The sequence below is a fragment of the Medicago truncatula genome, chromosome 1, assembly GCF_003473485.1.
Source record: "Medicago truncatula cultivar Jemalong A17 chromosome 1, MtrunA17r5.0-ANR, whole genome shotgun sequence".
Lineage (NCBI taxonomy): Eukaryota > Viridiplantae > Streptophyta > Magnoliopsida > Fabales > Fabaceae > Medicago > Medicago truncatula.
This window is the reverse complement of record NC_053042.1, coordinates 50,369,950-50,393,865: the sequence shown is the minus strand read 5'-3', so window position 1 is coordinate 50,393,865 and position 23,916 is coordinate 50,369,950. Positions and strand designations below refer to the sequence as shown.

General features: G+C 32.6%; 2 protein-coding genes across 6 annotated transcripts; both read left to right on the top strand.

Moving 5' to 3' along the window:
- The first annotated feature begins 3,952 nt into the window (after window positions 1–3,952).
- On the top strand, window positions 3,953–17,787 carry LOC25485169 (DEAD-box ATP-dependent RNA helicase FANCM). 3 transcript variants are annotated; one of them, XM_024770157.2, is made up of 23 exons: window positions 3,953–4,114; window positions 4,189–4,447; window positions 5,801–5,944; window positions 6,090–6,172; window positions 6,255–6,369; window positions 6,546–6,637; window positions 6,773–6,827; window positions 6,911–7,032; window positions 7,111–7,224; window positions 8,259–8,452; window positions 9,359–9,489; window positions 11,223–11,283; window positions 11,365–11,435; window positions 13,165–13,214; window positions 13,288–13,453; window positions 13,619–13,746; window positions 13,827–14,162; window positions 14,277–14,340; window positions 14,840–15,160; window positions 15,274–15,726; window positions 15,889–15,937; window positions 16,137–16,277; window positions 17,000–17,787. In XM_024770157.2, exons 1-23 carry the CDS (start codon window positions 4,076–4,078, stop codon window positions 17,538–17,540), a joined length of 3,729 nt encoding a protein of 1,242 aa, XP_024625925.1. In that variant the 5' UTR covers window positions 3,953–4,075; the 3' UTR covers window positions 17,541–17,787. The 3 variants fall into 3 exon arrangements, with proteins under 3 accessions (XP_024625925.1, XP_039685892.1, XP_024625930.1); XM_039829958.1 differs by lacking the exon at window positions 3,953–4,114 and adding an exon at window positions 4,752–5,126 and having other exon boundaries at window positions 4,312–4,447; XM_024770162.2 differs by lacking the exons at window positions 3,953–4,114; window positions 4,189–4,447; window positions 5,801–5,944; window positions 6,090–6,172 and having other exon boundaries at window positions 6,352–6,369; window positions 6,546–6,654.
- A 1,090-nt stretch (window positions 17,788–18,877) lies between these two features.
- On the top strand, window positions 18,878–23,525 carry LOC25485167 (uncharacterized protein At5g43822). 3 transcript variants are annotated; one of them, XM_039829957.1, is made up of 8 exons: window positions 18,905–19,016; window positions 19,415–19,542; window positions 19,678–19,857; window positions 19,982–20,100; window positions 21,488–21,667; window positions 22,091–22,147; window positions 23,051–23,115; window positions 23,212–23,525. In XM_039829957.1, the coding sequence occupies exons 3-8, from the start codon at window positions 19,726–19,728 to the stop codon at window positions 23,253–23,255; spliced, it is 597 nt and encodes a 198-aa protein (XP_039685891.1). In that variant the 5' UTR covers window positions 18,905–19,016; window positions 19,415–19,542; window positions 19,678–19,725; the 3' UTR covers window positions 23,256–23,525. The 3 variants fall into 3 exon arrangements, with proteins under 3 accessions (XP_024625915.1, XP_013469797.1, XP_039685891.1); XM_024770147.2 differs by lacking the exon at window positions 19,415–19,542 and having other exon boundaries at window positions 18,878–19,016; XM_013614343.3 differs by lacking the exon at window positions 19,415–19,542 and having other exon boundaries at window positions 18,903–19,016; window positions 19,717–19,857.
- Window positions 23,526–23,916: the final 391 nt, after the last annotated feature.

Sequence of the window (23,916 nt, the reverse complement as noted above, 5' to 3'; positions counted from 1 at the left end):
GTTCTGGTCTCATTATCTTGAAAATATTTTTTTTTATCCCTCAATTTTTATTTTTCTAAGATTTAGTCTCCCACCCTCATTTTAGGGTCAATTTTGACGAAGTGGTCGAATCTAGGTGGACAATATTAATATTTATGACGTTATTAATTCATTTTATTCAATAATTATCAATTTATAAAATAATTTAATTATTAAAATAACACATTAAATTAAAAATGTTATGGAATTCAAAAAGTGATAGAAATATTTTAATTGATATTTTATAAAAACATTTTAATTAAAATAATATATTAAATTGAAGATAAGTTGAAAAATATTAAAAACTTACTCTATGAAATATTTTAATAATTAAAATAATATATGAACTATTTAAATAATATTTAAATATTAAAAACTATATTAATTATTTTAATGATTAAAATAATATAATAATTGTATACTTTTGTCAAACATTTAATTTTCAAAATATTTTATTTTTTACATTAAAGTAGGATTAAATTTTAAATAATAATAACTTAAATGTTTCAAAAATAATAATAATAACTTAAAGTAGAGTAAAATCTTAATTATTTATTATAATTTTTTTTTTGAAATAATAAATAATTAATTGAATAATGTCACCTGCTTTCTAATCTTGAGTCAGACCCAAGGCTAACTCAGTTGAACCTTAGGCTAGTTCGGAACAGATAGAAATTCATTATTCTTCATGGTGAACACCATCCTCCATTGTCGATCACCTTCGCCTTACCAAATCGCGTCCCAATTCGTATCAAGATCAGGAAAATGAATTTGAACATATTACGTTGGGACTGAAAACAATTTTCTACTCGAAGCCAAACAAAACACAACAATATTACAAACGACGTAATAAACTTTATATTTTCACCTCACACCACCAACTCTACTTAAAACACATGCATAACTCAGTTACTACATTTTGTAATTATATATACGCAAGTTAAATTATTTCCTCGTATCATTCTCGTTTTCAACTTTCAAGAAAAAATAAAAACAAGCCTCTAAATTAAGAATTCAAAACACACAACTATAAACCCCATTAAAAATAGAACATGCCTATAAAATCACACTCACACTTCCTCTTACCAGCACAAACAATATTGAGCATATCCATAAGTTATATCAACTATTAAAAGCTAAATTGACTCCTCGAAAGAGCATTGACTACGTCTAAGAATATAACTCCTTTGAACTATGTAACATTGTACTACGTCTTGATGACAAAGCTACAAAATTATGCCCATCCATTATTTGATATTACTTTGCTAGTGTACAAAAATTTAAAACCAAAAGTCTGGTTTTTTCATCTTTTCTCCCACGTACTTAGTTTCTTGTAGAAATATGAAATTCACCCTCCTCCTAAGAACCTGGCCGACTGTATTTGGATAAACAAATCTTGAAGGGTGATACAAATATTGCCCGTGCAAAAGTGGAACGATCGTAATCGTAATAGACAGATAACTCTAAACAGGTAAAATATATAACTCAAAACAAACATACATTGCTAGTACAAATCAACGACCTCATGTATGAGAACGAAACCATATTAAAAAGAAAAAAAAAACTATGTGTGAATGAGCATAGACTTGAGGCCTGGCGAGGAACCTGACCATCAACACAGTAACAAATCCACAACCAACAACTCACTACGACTATAGCAAGCATGAGTGGCCTGGAAGCAACTTGTAACTCCTAAAAGAACCACCACATAGTCAATGCTCTTTCGAGCAACCAGGAAAACCATTACGAGACTTAAAACAACCCAAATCAATCCAATCCACCATAGAAGCTTCCAACGAATACAATAAACAAACATAACTAAAGTGGTCCACGACGGTGGATTGAGCTAGCATGTTGTCGGCAACTTGGATATCCTTGAATGGGGTTAACGTACGAGACCCAAGCATCAAAAGATCTCCATATATTGAGAACAAATAGCAACCCAGTACGTGAAACAATGTTGAAATCTAGGGGTGATCGCATATTGGATTGGTTCGATTTTAGGAGGAAAAACCATTCGATCCAATCTCTTCGGTTTTGTTATTTGTTCATTTAATTAGTTTGATTAAAATCAAATTCAATCCAATATGATCCAATTTTTTTTTTTTTTCCAGTTTGGATTAGATTGGTTTTTAGTGTTGTATATATTTTCATTTTCTTTCAAGTAAATATATTATTTTATGACATTTCATAAAAATGTAAGGTTACGAAAAAGACGAATAAGTAGAAAATAAAAGCAACATAAAATAAAAAAAAGGAAATATTAACGAGTGCCCTAAAGGCACTCTTTAAGGACTTTAAATAGTAAATTTTTATGGAAAATTGTGCATTCAATGCATCGGAATTTGAAGTGTTAATCTTTTTTAAAAAGAAGGAGAAAACGTCAACATTATTAAAGAACAAGTTTAGAAAATAGTTACAAAATTGTAAATTAAAGAAACATTTATTAAAAATTAGTATAATAATATATACGCATGTATAAATATTTCGGTTTGGATTGGATCAGTTCATACTAAGGGAACAACAAACCAATCCAATCCATTTAAAATTGCAACTTTTTTTTTTGGTTTTGGTTTTGTTCGATTTTTGGTTTTTCGGTTCGGTTACTACGGTTTGTATTGGATTGGATTGGACATGAAGTCATCAACACCCCTACTAAAATTAAACGACTAACAGGTATAAACCAGATCAATGAGAACCAAGTCCGACAAAAGTAAAAAATTATACATTCAATATATTTAAAGTTTAAAATTTTATCTTGAAAATTATAGAAAATAATTTTTAATTTTTTTTGGCTTAAATATGATAATCGTCACTGTAGTTTGGGTCAGTTTTGATTTTCGTCCCTGTATAAAAAAAACTTTGAAATACATCCCTGCAAAAAAAAAATTGTTTGAAAAAGGTCACTGGCCCCACTTAATGTCTGACTTGACATGTTATTCGCCATGTGGCAGTCCACGTAATCAAAAATTTAAAAATAAAAAATTCAGAAAATTATTTTTTTAAATTTAAAAATCATAAAATATTTTCAAAAAATCTGAAAAAAAAACTTTGAAAATTAAAATTTTCGAAAACTTAAATTTTTCACATAAAAATTGTTAAAATTATAAATTTTGAAAATTAAATTTTCGAAAGTTTTTTTTTTTTAATTTGAAAATTATATATTAAATTTTTTTTCGAAAATAATGAAAATTATATTTTCAAAAGTTATAAATTTAAAATTTTCGAAATAAATTATAATTTAAAAAAAAAATTATAATTTCTTGTCCTTTTACGAAAATTTTAATTTTAATTTTTTTTTCTTTCAGAAATTTCAGAATATATTTTATTTTGAAAATTATACAAAAAATAAATCAAAAAATGATTTTAATATTTTAAAAACAATTTTCAGAATTATTATTATTTTTTTAAATTTAATATTACATGACACACCACGTCAGCGCCACATGACAAAAGTTGCACAATCAACAACTGCTACGTGGCCAAAACCATGTTAAATCAGCTGAATAGTGGGGCCAAGGACCTTTATCAAACAAAAAAAAAATTTACAAGATGTATTTCAATGTTTTTTTTTTTTTTATACAGGGACGAAAATCAAAACTGTCCCAAATTCCAGTGACTATTATCATATTTAAGCCATTCTTTTTTAGCAACTTAACTTGCCGTTACATGACCCAATATTTTATTAGAGTTTTTCTTTTGACAAGATTTTATTAGAGTTGTAGTCTCCTCAATATTTTGTTAGCAATTAAAAGTTTTAGAACTAAATAAAAAACTAAAATACTTTTAACTTTCTTTGTGAAAAGAAAATAGCTCCAATTTTTTTAATCTTTTTTTTCAAAATCTAAGCTTCTCAAGGACGTCATATTCACATTTTCAATCGCGATTTTAGCGCCATATATTTAAATTTTCAGGTTAAGCGAAAATTATTTTAACATTTTCCAAATTAAATTAAACTTTTCGTTTTCGCGCACAACGCAGAACAGAAAAGCACCTTCATCTTCTTCCTCACAGCGTTGAACCAGAACCCAAAATAAAAAATCGAATAATTTATGAAATGGAATCCAATAACCATTTCAATTTCGAAGAGTATGAGGTATTCAAAATTCGTAACCAATCAATTTTCTTTCCAATCTCAATAATTCTTATTCTCTCAATTTGATTTTTTAGGGATTTGATTGGGAAGCAGCTGTAAGAGATATGGACACTGTTGTTGAAATGAGAAGTGACGCAAAATCAATTGGAAACGAAGCGGAAAAGGTTAAGGAAAAAGGAAAGGGAAAACAATCTACTCTTGATAATTTCGTTGGAATTGCGGAAAAGGAAAATCAAACGGTTCATGTTCAACAAAATGATGCTGAAATTGAAGAAGAACCTACTTGCACTCATAACATTGATACCGAAGCTGCCAAAACTTGGATTTACCCAGGTACTATTAATTCACCGGTAGTAGTTTTTTAAATTTTATTTTATTTTGGGTTTGTTTGGTTCAATGGAGGAGAGGGAAGGGGAGGGGAAATGGAAAATTTTGAAATTGTTTGTGTTTGGGTCGACAAGGGCCCACACACAACTGCGAGGTCTTGAATTTGAAGTTGTCCAGTGTAACAATATCAATATTTGTCGGTTGAGTTAGGCCTTATGAGCGGAGAGATTTTAACTGAGAGAAAGTGTAAAATTACATTTTGTTCCATTGTCATATTTAAGATAAGATTTTGTACTTGTACTCACCTCAGGCCGCGTATGATGGAAACCCTGCACAGTGCACACTATGCCACTGGGCCGCCGGGCGCACTTATACATCAGTGTTTAGGAGAGTAGACAAGATGAGGAGCAAATACTAATGAAACCAAGAAAGACTATAAGTGTATGCGTATAGATTTGGATTGTTGCCATGAGGCGATAGGCTTGGTGCAACGACGAGGTTGATGCTCTGTTACCTAGAGGTTGTGAGTTTGAATTATGGAAATAGTCTATCTGTTTGTGGGGGTAAGATAAGACTTTGTTCATCTACTTTCCCCAGTACACCCTACCTTGTGGGAGTCTTGTGCACGGTCGCCCTTTAAAAAGCAACATTTAGGACAGCAGACTAGATGGAGGAACACATAGAGGTTAGTGAGACCATGAAAAATTATAAGTATAAGTTTGGAGTTAATGGTTGATAATTGAAAGGGTTAAGTAAGATTTTGGTCCCTATGAATATACTATTTTTACGTTTTAGTCCCTATTGTGTCACCTTTAACTTATTAGCAGTGAGACCGAATTCTCTGACATAAAACATTCGAGGGGTTTGAAGGAAAATTTTAGTGAGACTATAAACGAAAAATTGGATATTTATAGAGACCAACAACTTATTTAACCCTAATTGAAATTAGGCTGATTTGGATTAGTTTTTAGCTTACGAACCCGTTTCAATTAAAAAAATGTTAACTGTTCTTAACTTAAGAGAGAGTCCTTGTAGCCTTTATGAATTTGTTAAATGAGCTTCTATAAAAGTTGAGATGCAAAAGTTTATTTCAACTATTACAGGATGTTATTGTTTTAAAAACTCATGGTTAATAATCGATTCTTTTCATGTTTTTTTTTTTTTGAACAAGTCAATTCTTCTAATTTTACTTTTAAGCAAGTACTTATTTGTTGAGAAATTTATCCAAACTGGCTCTCAACTCAAGTCACTTGCCTAGCGGGAAAAGACTATTGTTATTGCTGTTTCATATATATCTACTTACATAGTTGACCCTCTAGTTAAAGATTTTGAATTTTGATCCGGGTCATTTTTTTGCAGTTAATGTTCCTCTCCGTGACTATCAATTCCATATTACCCAGACTGCACTATTTCAAAACACATTGGTTGCCTTGCCAACAGGACTTGGCAAAACTCTCATTGCCGCCGTTGTCATGTTTAACTACTTTAGATGGTTTCCTGAGGGTAACGTAACACCACGACTGTGCATCTACAAATTTTACAGCTTTACAGCATCTATCATATCAATATGTTAGCTAACTTTTTAATTGAGAAAACCATCTTCTGAATCAGAAGAGCATTTACATCCGCTACTTCCTTTTTGCAACAGGAAAAATCGTATTTGCTGCTCCTTCTCGACCACTTGTCATGCAGCAGATAGAAGCATGCCATAACATTGTGGGGATACCTCAGGTATCAACTTTTCTTAGAACTTATCTGCTTGCATCTTTTCTTATAAGAAATTTATGAAATATTTATGTGAATTTAATTGCAGGAATGGACAGTTGATATGACTGGTCAGATAAGTCCTCCCAAAAGAGCTCATCTGTGGAAAAAAAAGCGAGTTTTCTTTGTCACTCCACAAGTTTTGGAGAAAGACATCCATTCTGGTGATATATATTTTTTTTAATTAGTTCCACAATATTTTTCTATGGGGATCTATTTTTATGTATCATATACCATGCTTTGCTTCATTTGATAGATCTTTGTAGTTTTTTATTTTATATTTTATTTTATTATAAAGGCTTTGTAGCTTTATTTATAGGCATGATTTAATTTATTTCAGGTAAATGTATGGTGAAGTACTTGGTATGTTTGGTGATTGACGAAGCGCACAGAGCAATGGGAAATTACTCTTATTGTGAAGCAGTTCGTGAGGTTTGATTTGTTCAGAGGTTTTTAGTTACTTCTGGTCTTAACTCTTTCTTGATATTTAGTACTACTATATGCTCATACATTATGTACAACATATAACTGATTCATCCATTTTTTTTATTTTTTTTTGGTTTCTAGTTAATGGCTGTACCAGTGCAACTAAGAATATTAGCTTTAACCGCAACACCAGGATGTATGTTCTCGATGATCTTGGGTTTTTTATTTCAGATTTTTCTTTAAAAAAATTTCTCTTCTAAATCTACGTGTGATATTCAGCAAAGCAGCAGACTGTCCAGGATGTTATCGATAATTTGCATATCTCCAAGCTTGAACATCGCAGTGAAACTGACCATGACGTTATGTCATATGTCCACGACAGGAAGATAGAGTTGATACAGGTATTCCAGGGTTGCCTATTTGGAAATTAGAGCTGTATTTTACACATTTTTTTTGAAGTCTTGTTACGATATTAACAGGTTCCAATGGGCCAAGATGCTGTAGAAATAAACAATAAGTTTTTGGAAGTGATACGCCCTATTGTAGCCAGGCTTACCAGTATTGGGGCCATTCAGAACAGAGATTATCGTACTGTATGGCTCTCTTCCTGTTTCTTTTTCATTTTGTTATAGTTTCAGATTGTTAAACCGTTTGTTAGAAAATAACTACGACTTATCGTTACTTTTTATTGAAGTTTCATAGAGTTAGAAATTAACATAGAAATTATTTCAGTTCGAGGACATGTAACTATGTAAGTTGCATGAATAGGGATCTGATTCACATTATGGTTATATAAGCAAGAGTAGTTCTGCCCTGCGTTAGTGTTACCATCACCGCCATCCCAGGGCACAGATAAAAAATTATTCATCTTATTAAATTTTGTTATATTTAAGTTCTTTTGAACATATTCCTAAGAAGTCATTTAAGTTAGGAAGCATTTATAGAGTTTTCTAGTTGCTGAAGAAAATATCTTCAAGACACACTGTGAGTTTTTTTTTCTTCCCGAGTCTACTATGCCCATTCTGGCAATGATTAATGCTTGTAACAAAGTAGAAGTAGCTTTGATTGAAGAAAAGATGTGATGAGAGATAATCTATAAACTGCTTTGGAATTGTACACATTATTAATGCATGAACACCTTGCTGTTTTTGAATTTGATTTTGAACATCAAATTGTTATCTAATTGTCATGGATGCTCTAATGTACAGATTCATGAACACTTCATAATACACTTCAAATTTCAGTGTGCTAGAGAACTAGTTAGTTGTCAAAAACTATGTTTCAAAACACCTGTGGACGATCGAAATACTTTTGGCTTGTTGGATCTGTATAAATATATAGGTTTAGATTGTTGCAGCCTTTCAGGCCATGCTTTTTCTAGTTGCATCGATAAGATTCTAGTATGTTTCCTTGTTAGTTATTATCTATCAGATTTTAATGAGCAACATTCCGAAGCATGATGATTTTCTATAGGCTTCTTGGATATTATTATTAGGGTTCATCAACTTCTCATGGTTGGCGGCAATCTTGTTCTGTCTGTACTATCATTTACCAAAATTACATAGGCTTAATGATATAACTGAACCAATAACCGCTCTTTCTCTTTTCCATGCTTGCTGGCCGGCAGCTGAGCCCTTGCGTATTACTTGAAATGAGGGAAACATTTCGTCAGGGGCACATGCAAGATCTTTCACATATCAACCATGGAGACGTTGAAGGGTATTTTGGAGTTCTCATTACTCTTTATTACATCCATAAACTGCTTTCAAGTCACGGAATAAGGCCAGCATTTGAGATGCTCGAAAGAAAATTGAAGCAAGGGTAAGCCTATGCATATACTACCTAATTCTTATGTGTGTGTTATTTTTTTAACCCTTTAGGTGGTACAAGAGGAATCATATCACATTATAAAACATGTAGAAGATAGCAGAGGGCAGAATATATAAGGATGCCATCCAACTGCAGAGTTTTGAGTGTCGATTTAATTGGTGCTCTGCATCTTTAAACATGCATTATTGATTCTTCCTTTGCTGTATGGTCCACTTGCTGCTATGAATTTGTTGTGATATAAAGTCAAATAAAACTAATAATATTTGAATGGTTACATTCAAAATAATTCTATACAATGTCATTGGTAAGGTTTTGTAGATAGCGATCACCGGTAACAAATGCTTGGTTGCCTGTAGTCGAATTGAAGGCCTACACTTTATTACTTACTAGCTTGTAGGCGGACACTATCATGCCTGTTCATAGTCGGTCTCTATCATGACAAAAATTAAGCTTAAAGTTTTGGACAAAATTCTATCATTTAGTATTATTTTCTAATTTCAATTACTATATTTTAAATTCAAATTTGAATTACTATTAATTTAGATTTGGTTTTTTATAATTGATTTAAGGATCATAAGATTTGATTTAAATTTAAATTAGATTAAATTTGATTAGATTCAAATTTTAAATTAGGATAAAATTCAATTTTTTAGTTGAATAAAGAAATATAAAATTGGAAATAAAAGAGTTTAAGCAAAGGGTAAAATTGGAAGAAAAAAGCTAACTTAAAATTTGTTATTCCTTAAAATCACGTTAATTTCCCATTGGGACATGAGAAACCAAGGGTAAACGTTGTTCCAAACATTCCAATAGGTGTAGATAAAGTCATCTAGATTTGTGATCATAATTGACATGTAGGGGAGGTGGACTAATAATGCTTTCGACAATGATATGTAGGTTTTTTGCAAAATATATGAGTAAAAATGAAGATATTCTGAAAGCAAGGCAACTAATGCAGCAAAGCTTGTCTCATGGAGCGTCGAGTCCCAAGTTGTCCAAAATGCTAGAAGTATTACTGGAACATTTCAGTAAGTATCTGTTTGCCAAGTGCTGAGTTTAACTTCTGTGAATTATCTAGGGTGTTAGTATCTTTCTGCTTACTTTTTACAATAATTCAGCGTAAGAATTTACAGCCTTAAAGACATACTATGTATATTCTTTCTTCTCAAAGCATTTTCAGGCGGAGAAAATCAAATTACAAAAATGAAGACTAATTGCGCTAATCAGTTAATTTATGTAGCAAATTTGTTGTTCATTATCATTAACGTTGTTTATGGTTTTTTCATGCTTGAATTTTCCAACAAAATTGACTTTGGCATCTTGTGACAGAAATGGTTTGGCATAAGGATTTTACAGTAATTTAATGATAACCTTTAGCTTTACAGCTCCAGTTTTATTTTATTAAAAAGATGTTCCATAGGCTTCTTTCAGATTGAGCTAGTATGCTAGGAGAGTTGAAGTTTTTTCGTAGTATGTGAAATTTAAGACGGAGTTTGGAATAATGATCAAGTTCTTTTTATTGTTTATATGTTCCTCTAAATGATATTTTTCCTGAACTTTCGAAATTATCATCGAAAGAGATCAATCAGGGAGGGAGCTGACTGTTCACTCTACTCTTATATTGTTATATGATTATCAATTGCACCATACACTTTTCTTTCTATCTTATCTTTTTGCTTAAAGACTGTGCACTTTGTGTGATAACAGTGACATAAGTATGCAAAATTGTTTTTCCATGGTACTTCTATTTGGGATGATGTCGACTGTGGAGTAGAAAGTAGAACAGAAATATTACTGAAGTGAAAATCTTCATTCTTTTGTAAACAACCGTCATTGGCGGTGATTCCAAAATATAAATCTGATTGAATTATTTTTATTAGTGTCAGCTTTGCCAGGGTAGTGAGAAAGGAGTTGATCATCTTTGTTTTGCTTTGTCTAATTCAAAGTTTTAATTGGCACCAAAATTGTTCTCTTTGGTGTCCTTGTAGACACCATTTCTCTCATTTGTCTTTTGTCAAGGACTCAAGACTATGGTTTGTCTTCACAGGCTGAATGGAAGGTTTAGAAAAGCTGAAATTTGAAATTGGACCAATAATTTGTAAAATAATCTGATAGGTACTCAGATTTGCAGTAGCAAGTATGAGTGTAATAAAGAGGTAAATGAACACATGGAAGTGTATTTTATTGATGACAAATAGAAATGAGCAGAGGAAACAACTCTTCCTTTTACAGTCTTACTCCAGAGAGCTGTGCTCACTAACTCAGAAAATCTACTCTCTGCTCCCAACTGAATACTCCAAAGTGTCCCCTCTCCTAACCAACCTTTTCCATATATACGGAATTGACTCACGCATTATTACCCCCTTCACTTGCCAGCTCACCCTTCTCTTAGTTTTCCTCACATACACCCTCCAAACCTTAGGTGTACCATGCGACTGATTAGACACGTCATCAACTCCATACTTCCCATCTCTGACTTTATCATAATCCTTCTAGTGTTTATAAACTTGATATTAGTTCTTAAAAATGTCTTTCAAGCGAAAAGTTTATCCAAAACAGCCTTAAAATTTTTGTACATATTTTCGGTCATCTGTATTCTGTACAGCCTGCACTTTCAACAGGAAAAATACTGTGGCTGAATCCCAGTTTGATTTTTTTTGTTTTGCTAATAACTGGACTGCAGTGAAACTGCAGTCTTCAATGCAAGACAATTTATGAGTGTGTATTCGTTAGTGAATGACATATTTGGTTGTGGTTGCAGAAACCAATGACCCACAAAACTCCAGGGTGATTATTTTCTCCAACTACAGAGAAAGTGTCAGGTAATGTTGAATTGAATCATTCATTAACTTATTCTAAGTGGCTATTCGGAACTAATTGTTGGGTTAATTCAATGCATTCAGGGACATAATGGTTGCACTTGGAGGTACTGGGGATCAAGTTAGAGCTACCGAGTTTATTGGTCAAAGTTCAGGTATTTATGATGGTTCTTTTGATACGTTCGTGTACGTGTTCTCAAGAATATATTTTCTTCGCTACAATATGACCAATGAAATTGTTGTTTGAATAAACTATAGTCACATGTTCCTTTCCTATTGGGTGATTGTTTGAAGTCGTGAAAATTCATTCATGAGAATAACTTCGTAAGGATATAATGACGGGAATCCTATTCCTGGGCAGTAATTTGAAAAGAGTGTTTGGCAAATGGTTTCAATTTTCCTGTGAATAATTTATAAAAGTGGGTTCGTAGAGGTAGTTATGAATTTTCAACCTTGAAAGAAATATGGGCAAACACATTTACTACCCATACATTCCTTGGAATCGGTTTAGGCTACTTGAAACAAACACACTCCTAGTTCTTAAAATATTGGTCAAATAATAAGTCAGTAACACAGGACAGGAGGTAAATACACAAACAGTGTATTATGTAAGATTATAACAAGAAAAAGGGAACAAAACTTGAGATAAACCTTCACCAAGCTATACATAATACAATTCCATGCTGTCATGAAAAGATACACCAATATTTTTTAATAAATTATGCATCATAATGGTATTGATGACAGATCATGACTTCGTGGCGGGTGGAAAGCCAAACTTTACCATGGCAGTAATGCAAATAGCCATAACTAACACACACACCACACACACACACACACACAAAGTTCATAAACTACAAGTCTGCAAAATGAAACTTGGTCATGGGGTGACATTATAAGAGAGAAGAAGCACTGCTTGAGGAATGGCAGATTAACAGAGAAAGAAATTAGAACAGAGAACAATATAGGAAAAAAAAAGAACAGAGAACAAAAAACAGACACGGACAGAATAACAAAAAAATATGAATAAAAAGAGTAGTGAAGGGAATAGAGAGTTAGGTGTAGGAATTAGAAAGGGAATCAGTCATTCACCAGAGAAGGGTGGTCTCAAAGAAGTGGTGATTGGAGACGGAAGAGGCAGCTAAGTAGGTTACGTGAGAAGAGCATTGAGTTTATTCAGAGTGTGAAACCATCGATAAATGATTTTTGTATTAGGACATTTGACGGGTCATAGGTCAAATGAGGAAGACATGCACTGTTTGTGTTACCCATCTCACCTTTCCTTTGTTTAATTCCCCCACCATTTCAATACAGGGAAATTTTTCTTTCAATGAAGCAAAGATTCATTCAAGTAATATTTGTATGGGGTATTTTAGCCTCACGAACATCTGCTATTCTGTTATGCTTCAAACAACATAACAAATACTCCATTTTCTTTCCAAATTCTAATGAATATTGTGATGCGTCAGCTTTACTGTTGAGTTTTTTGATGAATGATATTATTATCAGAAAGGAGAGCCAGATTTCAAGTAAAAAGAAATATAAGAAACCCTTCTTAGCAAAGAAACTATAAAGGACACAAAAACCCAACAAATGATATCTCATCAATGCAAATAGGCTCCCTGCTAGCGAAACTTCAAAACTTATGGCAAAGCATTGCTTCTTATTTGGTGAGATTTCATAAAACAAGACTTAACTTGTGTTGGCTCTTAAATAATTCTTAACCATTGATGACATCTGCATTTTTTTCTTCTGTGTGTATATGCACAGAAAGTGTCTTATCCTCAACCTGTATTTTATTCATTTTTTTGTTTTGTTGCCTTCATCGTTTTAAATTTATTTCTGACTTCATAAAGCAAAATCTTAATTTTTTATGATTTACAGGGAAAGCAATGAAAGGTCAGTCTCAGAAAGTTCAACAGGCTGTGCTTAAGGTATTTATTCTATTTGGTATAAGATATGTACTCCTTCCATATATATTCTTACATGGTTCAACTTTTCCGACAGAAATTTCGGTCCGGTGCCTACAATGTCATTGTTGCTACATCAATTGGTGAAGAAGGTCTTGATATCATGGAAGTTGATCTTGTCATATCTTTTGATGCTAATATTTCACCACTACGAATGATTCAGCGAATGGGGAGAACTGGAAGAAAGCATGATGGACGAGTTGATATCCTTTGACTGTCAATTTTAGTTGTTTCTTTGCATTTGCTACTGTTAAGAAAGAAATTAACATTGATGTCCTATAGTAATAATGTATTGGAAGTTTCAATAATATTTAGTTTTTCTGAAAAGTTTTGATTGTTTATTACAGTGATCCCTTAACAATTATTACTAGTTTTGGCTTGTGAAGGGGCCGAGTTGAAAGGCTACTTGAAAAAGAAGGCCAAGGGCAAGACTATAAGTAAACACATGCGAAATGGGGGCATAAATAGCTTTGTCTTTCATCCCAGTCCAAGGATGGTCGGAAATCATCTAATAGCTTCATTTTTTTATTTCAGTTTTTTTCATTATCCTCTAAATCCTTGTAACTACTTTTGCAGATTCCCCATGTATTTAAACCAGAAGTTCAATATGTTGAACTGTCTATTGAGAAATTTATTCCTCGTCAAAATAATGTGAAAGAAGACCATCTTCAAATTTCTGCATCGAAAGTCAAACTCACTCTTGCTGAAATTGATTTACTTGAAAAATATTTTCACTCTACTGGTGAAAATAGATGTAGATTGTCGCTTATCGCCTTCCCTCACTTTCAGACATTTCCCTCTAGGGTTCATAAAGTGAAGCATTCCTGTGGAACATTGATGCTTATAGACATGATGCAGCGTTTGCAAGGACTGGCAGCATATCCAGGAGATAGCAAAAACTCCCCCCTTCAGGTTCTACATGCTTCCCGTATTTATTCTATCTTGTAATAAACATGACCTTGGTCATACTCCATGATCTGCACTTTTTTTATTTAGTTAAATGATATTTCTATCTGTTTAATTCAGGAAGGACAATGTTTAGAAAATAGTAAGCCACTTGACAGTACCGAGCTTGATGAAGCTAAAAACGGTAATGTCATCTGTTTAATTTTCATTCCTTAATTTTATTTTCCAGGCAATAAATACATGAAACTCTAATCAAGACATCAAGCAAAAGACATTATAAAACATTCATTGTGATTCTGGAACTGGGATTATGTTGATATCATTATTATCTCCCTTTCATTTTAAAACACCATGCTTTGTTAATATTGCATACTTTGAAGCTTGCATGATATTTTGACTAGCAGTGCACCTACCTTCCCAAAATTTTTTTTTTTTTTTTAGTTACCCTTGCAAATGTAAAGAATTTGTTATAAGTTTTCCGAATTACTTTTCATAGCATGACACTATTCATCATATTCGCCCAACCTTGTTTTCAACGAAATTGTCAATAAAGCAACAGAAACGACAAAAGATATATTTCTGTATTTTTATCTCTTTGAATATTTTGCAAATATCAGTTAACATTTGAAATCTGGGAATACACTATAATGAGAGGCCCTTTTTATTTCTATCCACCTTTTCAGACAATGAATTATTCTCTAGGGATACAATGGGAAGGAATGCAGATTCTGTAAATATTCTGGAGCTGGATTCCTGTGACATGGACAAGCATCAAGATGAAACGTGTGATGTTGATGAGATAATTCCCGAGACTCCAGATGGCAAGCAAAATTTTTCTAATGAAGGAGCTAATGCCATTGAAACAGCAAATCCTATTGAGAAGCCGACTTCTTCATTGGCTGTAGATGCATGTGATAACAGCATGCGAGATGAAGAACTTAGCCCTCGGTTAACTAATTTAATTAGAAGTGGTGTTGTTCCAGAGTCTCCCATTGATGAAAGAGGTGGGTGTCACCAATGTCAAATTGTGGTTGTGTGCAATATATGAAAGTGATAACTTTGTTGATTGTGTAAATGTGATTAAATAATTTGTTCTGAATCAAACTGATTTTTTCAGGGCAATCAGGAAATAGGTTTCTCATTCGAGGCTGTATTTCACCTGCTCATCTCCAGGAAGAACAGGATGTTGATTCTTTAAATTGTAGGAAAACTAAAAAGGCCACCGTTGATAGTGGCACTGGTAAGAATGTATGTACTTCCCCTGTTAATGAAACCGAAACCCCTTTGCTTGAGCTGAAGAATTGTGCAATTACAAGAGGACGTGTCTTTGTTACTCAACTTGAGGAAGGGCATAAACATATTGTTGACCCAAGCTTCAGTGAAGAATCACATCCAAGTTGTGGTGAAATGTCTGTAAGCATTAAACCTGCTCGTAAATTCAAAAGGTTGAGGAAAATTGAAGATACTGAGAGTAATATGAATCATAAAAACAATAATGTTTTTGATTCATCATCAAACTTTTCAAAACCATCTTCTGCCTCCAATCCCACACGATATAAGCGTGGCCAAGGTGATTTTTGTTCGTTTGTTGCATCTTTTGTTCCTTGCCTTATTTACGGATTGTAGATTTTAGGCCATATCATCTGTTTCCGTGAAATTAAAATTGGAAGTACATTTAACAAATTGTATTCTGTAAAGCTTAAGGTTTTGTTGTTTCACTTTTTAATTTTAGGTATAAGGAAACAAGCTAATGTGAGAGACTTCATTGAGGAGGAAGCCGAGTAAGCATATTCAGAAGACTTGATGAATTTTGCATTCTCATCCTTTATGTTATCATATTTTGGCAAAATATATTTATTATCATAGTAACCATATGGTTTCTCGAGGATTCATAAGATATTACTAGTGGAATAAATAATCTGCTTATTATGAACATTTTGCGGAGAATATCCAATCTCATGAGCTGTTGAATTTCATCAGGGTATCTTCAGATGCCTCTGTATCTAATGATGAAGATGTCGAGGATGACAATTCTGTTGACAGTTTCATAGATGACCGAATCAACGCTACAGCAGCCAGTCAGCCTGAAGCTAGCAGAATGGACATGATGGCAATTTACAGGTATTTTTACATTACTTATTTATCTTATCTCTATGTAGGACTCCCGTAAGTAGACTTAGCCTGCAATTACATGATCTTGGTATTAAAATGAACTACTTAATTCACCTTATGAAATGGAATAATCATAAATTGTCTTTTTTCACATATTTTCTAAATTTAAGAATAACAGTTATGAACATTTTAAAGAAATGTCAAGGGAAAAGTCCAGTTAAGTAAGTCTTAGAAAACGACTTTCCAGAGAAAAAAAAAAATTAGCCAAAGTCCTGATTTATGGTTAATTCAGTTGTTACTTAACCATCAAATATTTTCTGAAATTTTAATCACCAATTTAAGACACCACCTCTATTATTTTCTTTAAATGAAAATAAACGAAGATATTTCTTATGTATATATCTGCTGCTCCATTCTTGTGCATCCATATACTCCTGTTTGAATTCATAAGATGAAATTAAGCTTTTCACGACCTCTATTATGAACTCTTGACATCCCAATGAAGTATTCAAAGATGCATATGCAAAGTTTTCATGACTTACTACACAATAAGCTTTAGGTAAATATTTTATCTATCCACAATATAACATTAATTCTTTTCTAATTTACCTTGTATATAATCAATGTTGTTTGTGTTTGCTTGGAGAGACCTAGAACTCTGAACTAAATACTAATTTACCTTGTAATAACTTCGTCTTAAACCTGCATAATTAGAATGAGCTCCGTTGCAGGCGTTCATTGCTCAGTCAAACACCGATTAGTGGAGGTCTGAAATTTTCCACTACCTTTAGTCCTGACAATGTGACTATGACCGCCAGTATTGGTGAAAGTGGTAATTCATCAGGCAAGACAGTGAGTTGTTTCCAGACAGGACAGACCAATCATTCAGCTATTCGAACGTCAGAATCAGTACGGATGGACCAGATGACCTCAGAAGCAGTGCCTTCAACTAGTTTTCCAACAGAGACAGATATAAGAAGCCGTAAAAGAAGATTGACATATCATCATTCTGTACACTTTCCAAGTAAGAATCTGGAACAAGATTTTGCTCTTCAGTCAAAGAAAGAATCAGTGAATACCAATGCAACTATAGATGGTCTATGCGATGATCAATTTTATAATGATATTGATCTTGATGAGTTGGAGGCGCAAGCAACTTCGATTCTAAAACGGAAATTAGATCCTTCGATTCAAAAGCAAGATACAAACCCTCAATCTCATGAGCCGAACCTGGATGTTATTATGTCTCCATCCTTTGACCTTGGTATATGATAAGCACCACATAAGCCCTCATGCGGCTGGTTACCTGCACATTTTGGAAATTAGTTAATGTTAATAATCCATTAACAGTTATTGTCTTTATTTTTATTCTATTTATGTATACAAGTGTACTACTGTTACTGGCATTTTTCACCTGTATAATGCACCTAATATGTGTTATGTCAGTGGCGGTCTGAGCTTACCCTTGAGGTTTGACCAAACAAACCTCTATTTTTTGAGAACATCGATTTTTTTCCCACCTCTTCATAGAAAATTTGACTAACATGACATATGATCAAATTTTGCATTTTCATTTAGCATTAAAAGACTTGTGTTATTCTCTAACAATGACTTGAAAATATGTTGCAAGAATCTTGAAATATGTCTGAAAAATCTTGAATCTTGATGGTGAATATCTACTCAAATAAATAAAATGGAATATTATCTACTTGTGAAATTTTAAAGTCATTAGGGAAATTCTTGAGGTAAATAGTCTTGTTTTGATTTATCTCAAATATTTTTTAACGAACCTTGATTACTTACTAGCATTTTTTTTTTTCCTTCTAGTTGCAACCCTAAAACCTAAGATTTCACTAATATTTAAATGCATATTGAAATTATTATTGGTCACATATTAACTTTGAAAACTTTATATTTTCATCTCTCAAACATCCATTAAAAGTGAATAAGTTTAATGAAAGGTTAGTAACCGACTAAGAGCATACTTGACTAGATTACTAGTCATTTGATTAGCTTCACGATAAATAAATATCATCTTACAACCGAATATTAGACGATGGAGAACATAATTTCATTTTATAACACACTTTTAATTTAACCTTTAAGAATATAGACATTTCATTTATATTTGGCTTAGTAAAACACTAAAATTGTTCATTAATACAGTTTTGAAATAAATAAATGATATAAATACATACATTTCTAGAATATACTCTCAGTTTTAAAATAATTGTCTATTTAATATTTTTTTCTGTCTCAAAATAATTGTCACTTTCGAATAACAATGTATTATTTATTTGTTTTTCTACTATTATATTCATATTTTATTGAATTTTATCCAATTTAACTACTAACTACTCCACTGACTACGATTAATGAATGTATTTTATCATTTTTAAAAAATCATGCACAAATTTTAAGCAACTATTGTTTTGAGACAAATGAACTAATGAAGTATAACATTAGTTAGACACTTTTTCACTAAAACTATAATATTGGAGAACTTCGTTTCTTTTAAAAAAATGGAGAGATCTTAACCGGCATATTTATTAGACACGTAAGGAAGGAAGGTGAGAACCGTCTAAAATATTTATATTTATATTTTTTTATTTCCTTTTTGGCATTTTTGAATTTTAATATTTATAAGAGCTTAGTTCATCACCAAAACTAAGCTCCGCCCCAGCCCCTTCCTGGCGCCGCTCCGGCCGCAAATCACCACCGTAATTGAGAGCAACTTCTTCCGCCACGGTAACTCGTTTCTTCTCCTTTTTACATTTTTTCTTCTTTCTACTTGGTTCTTCCTTCTCTGATTTGATTATGTTTGGATTCTCTTTCTTCATTTTCATTTAAATGTTCATTTTCAGATATCTCATTGTATTGTGTTGAGTCTTATTTGAGTTTATTTCCATAAGCTCGCCAAGATGGCTTATGAAAATAGTTTATTGCTTTTATAAAAACAATTTGAATTCATTTGATTTTAGTTATAGAAATAGCTTATACCTAAGCACTTGTGTGATAAGTGTTTAATTAAATTATTTATCTAAACATGACCTTAGTGTTATGTATGACCAAAGTAGCTTTTGAGTTGAGTTATGCTAACCTCAATTCTAATATAGAAAAAAATGGATATGTCTCTTAGAATGCAGTATCTTGTGTGAATAACCAACATTATACATGAATTCAGTTTTTCATGTTTGACTGAACGTGGACCTAGTCTGTTTCATTCGATCGAACTGCTGCTCAAACCACTTCGGACTGGTGATCAGTTTGACCGGTGGTTTTCATAAACTGCTGGCTTTTTGCATTCTATTTATCAAAACCATCTTAGTTACGTATAATGTTGGTTCAGGAATAGTGAAAAAACCATGTCTATAGCTGTAACTGATAATTACTTTTTCACGTCTATAAGATCCGAAGCTTGTTGCTGCAATCTGACTGGTCGTTTTAGGCGTTGAAAATGGAAGTGATGGTGAAAAAATTTCAGTCAAAATTCCGAAAAGTTAAGGAAGAAATGAATCGGTGGGATGAGCTTCAATCTTGTTTAATTTCACAGTTTAGGAATGCTTCTCATATTTTAGATAGGTTGCAGGTAATTTGACATTTTCCCGTGTATAAATTTTTGTATCGTATTTGCTACTTTGACCTTAATATGGACAGTGTTATAGTTCTTAAATTACTTGAGATCTTGAATTAACTGGTGTGGTTGCAAGCAGGTGCTTCAGATGTCCAACAATTATGGTACTCTAAACTGTGTCAGTGGTGTGAGAGATGCTCTTTTGGAAAAGCAGATTGGTTCTTTGAATAACATTTTGGTTTCCATGAGAAAGACTTTGTAAGTTTCTATTTAGATCTCCAATCTTTTCGATTTGGGAATGGATGAATTAAACAAATTATTACCTGATCTTTCTTTCCAAAATGTATTTACAAGGGATTTAAATTTATATTCGTAATTGACATGCATGTAAGTTTCCAGCTAAGTTACTACTAACTCATATTTAAGTTTGTGATTGTCGTGTTTCCAGTAGTAACAGTTACAATCGAACTCCACCTTAAACTATCTGCAGAGGCGGAGCCAGCATACATCCAGGGGATGCAGCTGAACCCCCTCATCTCTTTAATTTACACCTACAATCCTATCTTTTATCTATCTTGAATCCCCTCAAATATATAGCTTGCACCATGCACTGACACCACTGACCCAGAGCTTGTCTCTCACCTCATATTATATAGTTTTCAATGTTAACCTGCTCCTTATAACAACTAAGTTAAAGCATGTGTCTGCTATGTAAATATAATTACAGCTCTATGAATGTGTCAAATTCGGACTTTGACCAACATGAGGATTGAGTAGGAAGAAATATATAAAAATTGAACTATTAAACTAGAGAAAATAAAAAGGAAAGAGGTAAAACTAAAACATCCAGCACATGAGGTATTTAAGAAAAATAAATACCAGTCTTCCGATCAAACAAACTCAACCAATAATATTGTGTTAAATATTTTTTGACATCTGCCGTCAACGAATTTTCTGATTCATATATTAATCATATTTTTTGTTAAGTTGGTGCTCACATCACGTATTGTATCGAGATGTTCTTGCTAAAAAACACCACTGGTTTTTATGACGGTGTCTTTTAACAAATTATAACGAAAAAGTGCATAAATACACTTTGAGGTGTGGGTTTCTAAAAGACTCTTTCATTTAAATTGGTAAGCGTCTTCTAACAAATCTATATATATATATATATATATATATATATATATATAACATCAAGTAAAATTCAAAAGTTCGAACACCCTGGACCAAGGTCCTGGCAACGCCACTGACTATCTGTCCTTCACATTGTTTTCTTTACGATGTTGTGTCTGCAATGTTTCCTCAACTAAATTTTGGGATCCCTTTAGCATCAAAGAGTCATTAGCCACAACTGAAATGTAAGTTACATATGATTTGCAGAAGCTATGGAGCCTAGATCAATGCAAAACAAAAGAATTTTTCATGATGTTGATTACTTGGTGATATATAACGCTGAATCGTTTTATTTATTTTATTTTTAACTATTCACTAAATTGCCTTAACGAAAATATAAAATGAAGTGTTTCTTGGTTCAGATTTTATAATTAAGCTGATGTATGAGCTTTAGTGATCTTTTGCAGGGATGATTTGTTTGTTTTAGTTTTATTGACTTATTTGTTAAAATTTTAATTTGAACTTTCAGGGAAGAATTTCATTGTATTGTTGCATCTCTTGAAAAACTTCATTGTGATGGTAGGCAACTAGTTAAAGGCAGTTCTTCTCGTACAACCATGAAACAACTGCAGCAGCGTGTTGGTGTCAAACCTAGACTTATTGATTGCTTGGATGGCCTGTTGTTTCTACATGAGATATATTACTCAGAGTAAGGAACGTCATTTAATAACTTTTATTGATGTCTACTAATTATTGAATTCAGACTATCCAGAAATACATTAATGTGAGAATTTTTGTATTTCAAATGATACGATGTGATGCAATAACTTGGAAGATTGGCAGAAAGTTTACTGAACTTGGTAAAACACGAATCACATTTTCTTTAAATTTCCCACGGTTCTTGGTAAAAAGTGGTATGTCATTAAGAACCAATCAATATATAGATTTGTAATAGACTTGAGCTAGCACCATGAAGATTTGTTTCATTTTGTAATAGATTTGTAATTCTGCTTTAATTGCTTTTAACATAAATGCCTTTATAGTTTTGAATGAGTTTTCTTCAGATAAAGCCATTTTAATTGAAGCACTAGTTTCCTCTTCTTCTTTTGAACGGTTAGTTTGTTTGAAACAGGTATTTGTTAAAATCATCAGTTGTATCAGTACTATCAGCAATGGCCATAATGCCCAGGTATAAAGATGACAATGCTATATGGCTGAACCATCCAAATGTCCTAATTATATAGATGAATGCTCCCTTTTTATGTTTCTTTTCCACAATTTCCCCCCTATTTTGGCGACTTGTGTCATGCTCTAGATGTTCAGTCCTGGACATGGGGGTAGTGTGTGTGTGTGTGAGTGTAAAGACTCTCACGTTGGATGAGATATGACCTGAACATACATTTATAAGCGGGGCAACTCTCAACTTACAAGCGGGCCGGTTTCGTAAGGGTTGAGTTAGCTCAAACAAAATTCTAATAGATGACAATGAACTGTTTGCAAATAATGACACAGTTTTTGCTGGGAAATTGAACACATGGGTTTATTTCCTTGGTCCCTTCTGCACATTATTAGCACCTCTAGATTATCATTGGCAGTCCAATAAAATGAATGGAAAAAAAGTAGAATTATGCTTCAAGACTCAAGTCCACTAGAAAAATGGATTACATTATTTTGTTTATGTTCTTTTCTCTAGAGTTGCTTGACCAAAAAAGCAGGTTACCTCTTCCCATTTCAGATACTCAAATCACACAAAGAGACTCCAGTAACATAGCTTTCCATGTATGGTTTTTGCTGTTTCTTTTCTACTAACCTAGATTTCCATGTAAGGTTTGGCAATTTTGTCTTTTCACGTGTATTTGGTAACTTTTTCTGTTTATGGTAAGGGTAGAATTATATTAAGGGGTGAATTACAATAAGTTTAAATATGGGTGTAAAATAATTTTTTCAATAAATGATGGTAGAAAGTGTGCAACTAAACCAATATATTAGGGTTGCTTTTGATTAGACCATTTTATTAAATTTTGGTATCCAACATCTTATTCTGTGTTGTATGGGTTTTGATTCTGGTCACTTTACATGAACTACATTGCAGTGCTTGCGATCTTGGTGCACTACAACAACTCTTGGATGATGAACCTAATCTCCTTACTGAGGAAGGTATGCTAGAATTTTGGTGTGGTAGAGATAATGTCTTGATTAAACTTGAACAGTAACATATATTTCACTGAGGCATGAGCAAATTTTTGGCTGCAGTTCAATTTTTGTTGGATACAATATTTGCTGAAGAACTGTGCTGATGTCCTCTTCTGTGCTATACTTGGGAATGCTTGCGCTTTTGTACATCAATGGAGCCTTTTATAACTGTTCTTTAGGGATTTTGCTTTACTTTAGAAAATAAAATCTTGGTAATGTTTTTTATTTTTAGGTGTAAATTATAATATTAGGAATTTTAATTTTAGAACCTAATATTTGAGTTGGATTTTGTATCTAATTATGAACTGGGATTCAAATTTTGGTTATTGTTGTTGGGTAATTTAAAAAGGCATGTGTTTAGATAAGATGAAAAACTCGTCCAAACTCTATTTTGTGTAAACAACTTCTTTTTATACATTTTAATTCCCTTAAATGTCAATATAGCCAACTGTTATATTCAAATATTTCATTAGTTTCTTTTTCCTTTTTGTGGTGGCCGATGTTTGAACCCCGGAACTTGCATATATTATGCATTGTCCTTACCAACTGGGCTAAGCTAACGGGGACAATCATAAGTTTTGATTTTTGACCGGAAGAGACAGAAAAGTAAGGAAAAAAGAAGAAAACCGCATATATATACATTGCTGTTATATTCACTTATTTCATAAGTATAATCATAAGGCAAATTCTACGGTACATCCAACATATTTGAGTGTACCGGTACACCAGACCCTTAAATTTATAGTTAAATGAATTATTTTTAGA

What these genes read in the sequence shown, in the direction of transcription:
- LOC25485167 (XM_024770147.2), top strand. Translation starts at nt 19,726, where the DNA reads ATGGAAGTGATGGTGAAAAAATTTCAGTCAAAATTCCGAAAAGTTAAG. An exon ending in CATGAGATATATTACTCAGA is followed by an intron (nt 21,668 to 22,090) that starts GTAAGGAACGTC and finishes TGTTTGAAACAG; the next exon opens with GTATTTGTTAAAATCATCAG. An exon ending in TAATCTCCTTACTGAGGAAG is followed by an intron (nt 23,116 to 23,211) that starts GTATGCTAGAAT and finishes TTTTGGCTGCAG; the next exon opens with TTCAATTTTTGTTGGATACA.
- LOC25485169 (XM_024770157.2), top strand. Translation starts at nt 4,076, where the DNA reads ATGGAATCCAATAACCATTTCAATTTCGAAGAGTATGAG. An exon ending in AACTACAGAGAAAGTGTCAG is followed by an intron (nt 11,284 to 11,364) that starts GTAATGTTGAAT and finishes CAATGCATTCAG; the next exon opens with GGACATAATGGTTGCACTTG. An exon ending in GTCTCCCATTGATGAAAGAG is followed by an intron (nt 15,161 to 15,273) that starts GTGGGTGTCACC and finishes TGATTTTTTCAG; the next exon opens with GGCAATCAGGAAATAGGTTT.